The sequence below is a fragment of the Ruditapes philippinarum genome, unplaced genomic scaffold (genome assembly GCF_026571515.1).
Source record: "Ruditapes philippinarum isolate M1 unplaced genomic scaffold, ASM2657151v2 ctg3137_1_1_1_1, whole genome shotgun sequence".
Taxonomy (NCBI): Eukaryota; Metazoa; Mollusca; class Bivalvia; order Venerida; family Veneridae; genus Ruditapes; species Ruditapes philippinarum.
Window position 1 is genome coordinate 108,004 of NW_026861528.1, and position 9,949 is coordinate 117,952.

Consider the following 9,949-nt stretch of genomic DNA (forward strand, 5'->3'; position numbering starts at 1 on the left):
TATATGTTTTTTCTTATTTTATTTTTACATTTTTTTTGTGCAGGATTCAAAAAAAAGGCTGCACTGAGTTTACAAAAGTTGTATAATTGTATTTCCCATTGAACCGGTATATTCTATTTTTCTTTTAAAAGAATAAAAACTCTGATGATTTAAAGATAACAAAATACAATGAAACATTTTTTTATTATGGCCAAGTATTTATTGAAGATGCTTTATGCTCACAGGCAAGCTAATTTTCAAATGATTGCTAATGTTTAAGACGTTACAGTAAATGTTGATTATGTTATTAATGAGATTCTAAAAAATTAAACGTAATATGTGATGGTTGACAAATATCATATAAAATAGATAAACAGATGTTGTGGAAAAAAACTTTTAGGTATCATGTGTATCGTAATGCTTCGTCAACCATTAATTTTTATATATACTTTAATCATTACACGTAGTGTTTCTACATTGTAAGACGTTCTTATTCTCTTATTCTCGAAACTGAAAGGTGATATTTACGATTTTGTTGAGTGTTAGATCTTAAGAGACATATTCGGAAAAATATTGAGGTAAGTTATTAGAATACAGTAAGAAAAGTAAGGAATATTAAGAAAAGTTCATGTAAAACCCCCTTTATCGAGAGTGAGATACCATATAATTTATCATTTACAAATCAAAAGTATTAAAAGAACTTTTTTCTAAATTGACAACAGGTCTCAACATTGAAAATATTAAAAACGGATTATATTGAGAAATATTATACAAGAAATTCATTTTTTATTTGTTTGTTTTTTTAGAAGCAATTTTCTAGAATCCCTTGCGGACTATGGACAATGTATTGAACCAACAGTCATGCGATATTATATATTAAACAAATTTGAAGTTCAGTTTTAGCTTGATTCATAGATAATAATGAAAAGTTCCTAAAAGTTATTCTTTATTTTGCTTGCACTTTTCGTTACAATTATGTAGTGTCATGTGTGTATGTTTATATTCTAGAAAAAAGGTGGGATAGAAATGGATTCGGTCAAAATAATGCTTGCATTTGTTCTGCTTTCTTATTCAATGATTGTCAATGGGACCCCTGTGGATAAGTGTGCATTGTTTTTATGCTATTTACCAATCAATTGTGACAAATCGCCACCAGCTAATGGACTATGCTGTCCAAAATGCATGCAAAGCCAAGGTATGACCATAACGTTATCGGGAATATGTTTTTGATATATGTTTAAAAAATACAATAAAAACGTGTACACTTATGTTGTCGCAACAATATGCCAAATTTAGTTTAATCGTGTGAATGGGCGACAAATTGAAGTAACCGAATTTTTGAAAGTTAACAATTCTTTAAATCGAAGAAAACACAGAAAAACAAAGTTTTAACTATCCGACAAATGTGGGGCTAGATGATGTAATATCGGGATTAAAATGATACCACCCTTTTTTATTTTAGCAATTAGCATGATTGTTCTGTATAACGAATTACGAGTCTGGCTTATACAAGAACCGTTTTATTACAATGAATCGACCGGCATTATTTTGTTTTAATCATTAGAAATAAGACTGTCGTACTATTGTACTATTGTCTTCAAGAAATGACATTTTCAACAAACATGGATGTAGTACTAGAAATTGTTTTCCATGAACGCCTTTAAAATTGCCAACGAAATATAAAGGTAATGAAAACATGATGGTCATATCCCCTAGACGACAAAATAAAATAACTGTGAATTTCCAATGTCCACTTTTCTCTTTGTTCCAAAACACGTCTTCATTTTCAGTTTAAATTTCACTCATATGTAAGACTTTGATATGTCACGACCTTTGCTTTAATGTAGTGTCAATAAAATGAAATATTGTATAAGCCGTCTTACATATGATTAATGTATTGATTTAAGACGACGACATCAGGTAAATAATTGTTTTCTGAAGCGGAGTCATATCAATGTTGAAAAGGTAATGTTAAATCGATATGTTAAAGGCGCATGATACATTAATATGTCGACATTAAAGCTTATTTAAACTTTTTTATAAAATTAATATAATCTTTGCACGATTTGAGAATGTAACAGAAACATTCTAAGCAAAATGATTTGGACGGGTTAAGGTCATACATAGAAATACATCTAAAATACTCTGTCAAATGAATGTTCAATACTGATAAGTTCCATACATTACCATAAGATCTGTTTTTGATACTTCAGGAGGGCAACCTTGTAAATATGAAGTTGGCGAAGGTAGTGATAAGATTAAAGTAAACATTCCGGACGGGCAGAGCAAAAAAGTAGACTGTAATACATGTACCTGCAGTGACGGCGTGCTTGCATGTACCAAGATTGGCTGTGGTATTTATTTTACCTATGTCGATAAAACGAATTTCTTCTTAAAGCATTATACTTTTTAACATTGTAAATAGTATATTAACATTATATTGCATTTTAAAAATATAATTGTACATCCTTTTTCATTTATGCATTGTAATTCATGTTTATAATCATTTTATAAGTTTTTAAAGTGACAAACGTAAGAAAAGAAAAAAAGGGGGCAGTTGGGATGGGTTGGGGGCGGGGGTGTAACGTTTCAACTTTCGATTCGTCAAATTGTATATATACTCGTATATATACGTTACGTGATTGATTGAGTGAAATAATCTTGGATCAGACCGAATGATCTTCAGTTTTTATATAAATGCTGTAAAATAAAAGAAAATACTTAAAAAATATTCTGCACGTAATCTTTGATTATGAAATATTTATTATTATACTCATGAAAAGTATCTTCTTATTTTGTTGACGTTTTATTATCGAATTAAAATAGTATTTTGTGATGAGAAAACTTTCTAATGTGGATAGGATAATACCTAATGCAATGATTACAACTTTAATGATAAAGCGAAATGTTTTTCAACTTAAGGTATTCACTGTTATTATTTGGTCTGTGCAGTTGGCCTTATACAGTTAATATGCCTATTGGGCCATATACAATCAATAAACATAATTGAAGCATGAAACAAAATTACAAGACTGCACATCTATTGCTAAAGTTTACTTGCTTAAATACAAAAATCATTTGACTGTACAGGATTTATATGTGTTAACTAAATTTTTATACATGTATTTATATATTTCAGTGGAACCTTGAGAATAAAATTCACCATTGATGTTAAGCACAAACGAACGAATAATAACTTTTATTGTTAACACCTGTTGAATCGAACTTTAAATTAAAACTTTTATCATTGAACTATGTTGTTTATTTATTTTTGTAATACTTGATCATACCCGTTGCGTAAATTCAAGTTTCATAGGCGAAAAAGATCTTTTAGTTATTAATATATGAATATATTTTATAATTGTAAGAAGAAGGAACAAAAGTGAAAAAAGATTCAAAGAATTTATACCGTATTGTTCTTTTTACATTGTTTTTTTTTTCATTTTTCTTCAACATACAGTCAGAGGTATAACTATACGTTATTGTATCATATCTGAGTATAGCGCTGGAAACAAAGAAATTGGCTTTATAGGGTTCCCAAATATTCTCAGACCTGTTATATGAAATAAAAGTCACTCATATTACCTTATTAAAATTGTATTTAACTAACATTAAAAATGTATATATAAAGGAGAAAATTAGTTTCACAAATAAAGCTGCATTCACGAAAAAATAACTCCTTTATAAGCGGTTGTAAAATATACAATAACTCCGACCTTAACGGTTCTACAATACACAACTACTCCGACCTCCACGTTTGTACAATATACAATTACTGGCTTTACAACTCAGTGAACGCCAGCCGACAATTAATAACATCAAAAATAAAGAATAAACAGGCTTATTCGATATACTGGCATTGTCTGTCATTTAAACATCTTGCAATGCATTGTATGTTTAGACAATAATAGAATAGTATATAAAAACATTGAAAGCGTAAACGCAGAATTTGATTGGAGCATAGATGTTGACGAGCTCCGTCATACCACCAGTATGTTGCATTGTCAACATCTGAACTGTATATGAAAACATATGCCTAATCATGCTTAATTAGGCCACTTACCTCTGATTCTGTATTTTTGATTCTACGAATGCATTGATAAACCTCGCCAAAACAACTATTAGCGTGAGTTTTCACACACACACACAAAATAATATTTAAAAAAACTTATACATAATCATTATATTCGAAAGAAAGTGAATCGAACAAGAGAACAATTCGAGAATGTTGTAAGATCTTTTTAAAAAGATCCGTCCTGCAAATGCAACACAAGTATAAAATCACATTGTTATGCCTTAAGTGGAAACAAACAACATGGGATTTGAGTCTATCAAGAGTTTAATCTTGATCGTTCCAAAAGTCGTGCTGAAAGACTCATCCTTTTTGTCGAATATATTTACCTGTACTATAGCCTTTTGTTTATTGAAAAAAGTTAGTTGCATGTGCAACAACACATCAAGTTGTGTAAGGTTACAAGGAACAACACTGAGTACTTTTTTGCAGACCGGACGATGTTTTGTAATTTAAAACATGTTAACTCGATCAATTCTTGTTAATATCAAAGTATCTTAGATGGTTTGGTAAATTAGCTGATCGAGATTTGTAAAACATGGAAAATGATTTTTTATTTTAGTTACGCAGTGATCAATACATACAGCGGAGAGAAATCTTATCAGTATAAACAATGATAAAGTGAGAGTTGTTATAACGTATGTGTCATGTTCAAATATGACTGCAATTATTTATTCTTCATTGTTTTCTTCACACGATTTTGAGGATTGTCCATTGCCCCGATGTTCATTTATCTTCAACCTTGTATACGCCGTGACACCTAAAATAATAACGAAGCATGTAAAAACTAAATTCAATATGGAAAAAAGGTATAGAATATAGACAATATAAACAAAGCTTCTATTTTTTCAAATAAATGGATGACATTCAAAAATGCTAAATTATTACTAGTATAACAAGGATGTCGTATTAAATGGTCTTTAAAGAGCAGAAATATGCACGAAAAAACATTCTAATAGCGGCTGTAAGGCATAAACAGTAAAATGGATTACTGAAAGAAAGACCAAATTATTACACGTTAAAAAAATGCTAAAGGCTCGGTTTGATTTAGTTTATTGCGGAAGTAATAATTGTAAGATAGCACCGGCTTATGCAGAGCTCGACATTTGAAGTTCAAATGTTGTTTCATTTATTATTCCGAAATATCTGCAGATGTGTCCATATGGTGGTTAACGTGAGAATGCCACACTTCCGTTGTAAGCAAATGAACAAATGTGGATGACAAAGTCTTAAACAATTGGCATCACTAAAATTCTATGGAAATTTGAGAGAGGATTAGAATTTTCAAAGATTGTTTATCTCGGAGAACTATATAAAAAATAATAAAAGAAATATCCTGAGGATGACAGTACTTAATTAAACCCACAAAATTAGAAAACGACTTTATTATAAAAAAAAGTTTAATACCACAAAAAGGATGTCTGGTCTGTCTTGTTGAAGTATATTCAAGGATTGGCAATGAAATGTCTTTGATTAAATATCTCGTATGTAGGTGCTTAATGCAGTAGAAGCTTTGGGCAAAACAATGCTTATATGACGATAAAATAGGGGAAACTAAAAGAACACACAAAAGTCTTCATAACTGAAAATGTTACTGGCTTGTTATGACTGAGTCTGTCCATGAGCGTTTGTAGTAAATGGTAATGTAAAGTTTATTTTCTTTTAATACAAAAGAGGTATGTAAATATAGCAAGATTACCGATTATAGTCAATATAACGCCGGCTATTTGGTTAACATTTGGCATATCATTAAACAAAATACATCCTGTAACGATGGTTACACAAAATTTAAGGTGACCAATCATATTATATCTGTATTATTCGTTAGGGAATAACAATATACATAATTTGAAATTAACTTTTATTAGAAAGTAACACTTTGTGAACAACATGCATTTTAAAAAAAAAATGTTTGTGGAAAAGGTATTTTTCATTTCAATGTTTTTACTATTATTAACAAGAAGTATCTTTTAAAAAGATACTCGGCCAAAGTAAAACTGGTAAAATTGCATATGTATGTTGTTAGTTTTCCATGCAAACAATGACAAAATCATTTAATGTAAGATTAAAGATCTTTAAAAATGGAACTCTTTCAGATGTACACAATGTTTCAAACGAACATGACTGTTTCGTAAGTGATATCTAACACAAACATCTACGCATGCGGTAGGCAATTATTTATATATATATATACTTTATTAATATGCAACAATATATGGATATTATGACTTTTATTTCATTTGAAGACAATCAATCATATAATATATTAGACTCTTATTGAACTCCATTAACTTGGGATACCTGATAACTACAAGTTCTGATATTATTCTAGTTATTTTGGATGAATGATTAAAACTCAGATCTTGTTTTAGATAAATTTAGTAATTTCTTACCTAAAATAAAATGTTCACTAGAAAATAAAATGAGATATGAATGCTGTTTTAAATGTTTTGTGGGAGAAAGTATTAATAAATATAACACAAATATCTGAACAATTTAACTAGAAAGTTTAAGAGCTATCCTGTACTTTTTATTTTATAGCTATCAAGACATATTAGTTTAGAGCTATCTTAGAATGACAAGAACTATCCTTTACATTTTATCTTAAAATGGCCATTGAGATTCACAGATTTCATTTTGTAATTTGAAAATGACCAATGAAAAATCTTCTTATATTCAGCTGTTCCCTCTAAATTTTCTAATGGAGTCAAACTAATTTGAGACCGGCCTCTGATCCGAAAAAAAGAGTAAAGTTAGTTTAAGAAATTGAACCTTTATTGTTATACGATAAGAAATCAAAACGGACGAACCTTGGGAAACACTGTAATGGGACAAACATTCAAATGTTACAAAATATAAGTATGTGATTAAAAAGGATACGTTACAGGTGACGTATTTCCAATAATCCAATATATGGATATATTTACAAGCCACGCAAAAACACCAGATAGAAAAACAATAGCCTGAAACAGTCGAAGGTTAATCGTTTTGTTACATAATATCATTACATTGACATGAAAACAATGACGAAGAAACAAACTAATATATTTTAAAACAATATATCAATGAAATAAATGCATTTTTGGCAAAAAACACATTTTTTAAACATTTGTTGTTGATAACATGTATGTAATTTTTTAAAATTTACATTAAAATTACATTTTGTCTAATTTGTATGCATTTTATTTATATCGAGTGAAACGTTATTATGAAGTATAATTGTAAACAATATACGTACCCAATCTAACACAGACCAAGAAATCCAGATGTTCGGAATCTTGTCGAATGATGTTGACAGAGAGATAGGTAAAATCATCAGAAATGAGGAGATAGGTGCTTGATAAAACAACAACTGCAGAGCGTCGACATCTAATTCTTGTTGTTTCATACCAACCCACTGCAATCAACATGCCAAGATATTTTTTTTTACTTCCTACATTTTGATTCTTCGGTATTAAATTTCGTAATTGCATAGTTCATATTCTTATATTGTTTTTATTGCTTAAGATCAGGACTGTGTACATTTTGCGAAATCATACAAAATCATAAAACACGTATTGTATTGTATGCACAATCAGACAGAGAAATCCATATTGCATACACACGTGATTCGGTACGACCTCAATGGAGATACGACCTTACGTTATTATTGGAAGAAAACGAAAAGAAGTGAAGGTTATTGGAATTCGAAAGATTGCCGTGTTTTACAACTATCTTTCCGTGGCCTTAATAAAGGCGGTACTGTAGCTCTTGCTTTCCTTGCTTAACAAAATTAACTTTTAGTGAGATACATGTTCCAGATCATACTGTTCTAACTTATGATGCTGAATATGGCCTATGAACAATCACAAGGCTTCCAGATATTTCTTCAAGTTTGCAGAAATAAACATACAAATGCATGATTGATCATTTCAAAACACTTCCATTCCAAGTTTTAAGCATTTACATAAATCAGCGTGTAATTGATGGTATTTCATAATAAATCATCTATCACGGTATTATTTATCACAACAAAAAAATCCATTATTAAAACTATATCATTATCAACAATGAGTGGTTGAGCAGATGTTACAAGATTTGTTAATAATTGCTGTGACATCGTCGAACAAAAACAACACAAAATAATGAAGGAAGGGAAAAAATCAAACACCGCAACAGACATATTGTGACAGAGCATTAGATGAATGCATTTAAAGTGTTGCCATGACTGTGTAGTGATGCTGTGTCACATCGCACTTGGGGTCCAACGCACTTTGGGGTCCGACACAATATATTATACATTTGGGATAGGGCAGATATCTATGAAGGCTTATTAGAGTCCTGTCCCAGTTAAAACAGTTTACATATATACAGTTCATGGCATTATCATGCACAAATTCATTTTGTTGAAATATATCAAAGACATTTTCAAAAAAGAGATATTTTGCAATTAATAGATAGTAAACCAAACATCTTTAAATTTTAGGAGTATATCCACTATTTATGTATGAGAGAACTTTATAATATGAACTCAATTTAAGATATTTCAAGTGGTAAAATTAATAAAACTTGTATCACTTAAGCATCAAAAAAAGTTCGACCGCCATCTCAAGTATTCCAATGTCGCAGATCGAATATAAGTCACTGCTCAGTATTTTAGAAGAACTCAAATGACACCTTCAGACCTCTGGAACCCAATGTGCGTTGATATGTAGCATATTATCGCACTTTAGGGTCAATTTCTCGATTTTGACCCAAAGTACGATGCGAAGTACTAGTATAACGCACTTTTAGGTCGGACCCAAAGTGTGTTGACCTAAAAGTGCGGTGTTACAGAGGTGTAAGATATCTTCTTTCATTTGTGATACGGACAGTATCTTTTGAAGCTTGCCGGTTCATAAGAATGTCAACGATAACAGAGTTACCATGTTTTTCTATCTAAAGAGGTTTGTCAATCATTATCACTTAATAATAATGCAGAAAGCGTTGTTATATTATCTGAAAACTACTAGTACTGTTACACCCTATCTACTTAGATTACAAACAACAACTTTTTGACAGTACAGTAACAAGCATTACTTTCTTTTTATAAGTAAGCATATTCATTTACCATGAAATAAATGGAAGTTACAAACTTCATTTACCACCTAATTAATAAAAGTTAAAATAAAAAAAGAGGAATTAAGCAAAACTTACCACTTGATAAACAGAAGTTACAATCACCCCGAGAAGCGCACAAGTAATTCCTGGCATATTGAACTTCACATCATAGTATGAGTTGAGAAATACACCAAAGGCTATAGGAATCTATAACGTTTTTATTCATAGATAAGGTATTATTGTATTATTATATAATAAAAAAGGTTGTTTTGAATGCCAAATTATGAGTAAAAATGGATGATACAATAAAGACAAATTAACCTTATATCACGTTTACTACTACATTGAGAAATCATTGTGTATTATTTTGAAACTATGGTATATATGTACATAAATACATCTTACCATTGTTATTTGTTGATATATATTAGTACTTTTGTTATAGCACACGAACTGTATTAACACTATACACGGCGTTGTCAGCATTTTCATTAGCTGACTCGTTCCGACTGTGTTATACTGAAGTGACAAATTCGTGAGCACTACAAATCCACAGAAAGTTACTGCCAATGGAAGTACCTTCAATACATCAATTTGCTTGAATTTAAAAACACCAAATCCTAGACATGCGAATAAAAGCAAGAATGTTATTTGAAAATGAATTGCTACGAGCGAGTAGCTAGTCATTAATTCCTTTGTATAAATCCATTTATTAAAGATGATTAGTAAAGGAGCACTTATGAAATTTAATGAAAATGATAAAATGAATCTATGATCACACACATGAACGGAGTCTGTACTTTTGGTAATTTTCATGAT

The 9,949-nt window shown here is 30.2% G+C and overlaps 2 protein-coding genes across 3 annotated transcripts; one reads left to right on the forward strand and one right to left on the reverse strand.

Annotated features, from left to right (window-relative positions):
• Positions 1–430: 430 nt before the first annotated feature.
• On the forward strand, positions 431–3,231 carry LOC132715941 (protein jagged-1-like). 2 transcript variants are annotated; one of them, XM_060699057.1, is made up of 4 exons: positions 431–557; positions 988–1,174; positions 2,193–2,333; positions 3,119–3,231. In XM_060699057.1, exons 2-4 carry the CDS (start codon positions 1,006–1,008, stop codon positions 3,127–3,129), a joined length of 321 nt encoding a protein of 106 aa, XP_060555040.1. In that variant the 5' UTR covers positions 431–557; positions 988–1,005; the 3' UTR covers positions 3,130–3,231. The 2 variants fall into 2 exon arrangements, with proteins under 2 accessions (XP_060555040.1, XP_060555041.1); XM_060699058.1 differs by having other exon boundaries at positions 2,196–2,333.
• Positions 3,232–6,877: 3,646 nt separating this feature from the next.
• LOC132715947 (solute carrier family 35 member E3-like) lies at positions 6,878–9,332 on the reverse strand. The gene is made up of 3 exons (XM_060699066.1): positions 9,227–9,332; positions 7,290–7,448; positions 6,878–7,014 (listed from the first exon to the last, which is right to left on the reverse strand). The coding sequence occupies exons 1-3, from the start codon at positions 9,281–9,283 to the stop codon at positions 6,919–6,921; spliced, it is 312 nt and encodes a 103-aa protein (XP_060555049.1). The 5' UTR covers positions 9,284–9,332; the 3' UTR covers positions 6,878–6,918.
• Between the last annotated feature and the right edge of the window lie 617 nt (positions 9,333–9,949).

What these genes read in the sequence shown, in the direction of transcription:
- LOC132715941 (XM_060699057.1), top strand. Translation starts at nt 1,006, where the DNA reads ATGGATTCGGTCAAAATAATGCTTGCATTTGTTCTGCTTTCTTATTCA. An exon ending in AAAATGCATGCAAAGCCAAG is followed by an intron (nt 1,175 to 2,192) that starts GTATGACCATAA and finishes TTGATACTTCAG; the next exon opens with GAGGGCAACCTTGTAAATAT.
- LOC132715947 (XM_060699066.1), bottom strand. Translation starts at nt 9,283, where the DNA reads ATGCCAGGAATTACTTGTGCGCTTCTCGGGGTGATTGTAACTTCTGTT. An exon ending in TAACTTCTGTTTATCAAGTG is followed by an intron (nt 7,449 to 9,226) that starts GTAAGTTTTGCT and finishes TGTTGATTGCAG; the next exon opens with TGGGTTGGTATGAAACAACA. An exon ending in CTTGGTCTGTGTTAGATTGG is followed by an intron (nt 7,015 to 7,289) that starts GTACGTATATTG and finishes CGACTGTTTCAG; the next exon opens with GCTATTGTTTTTCTATCTGG.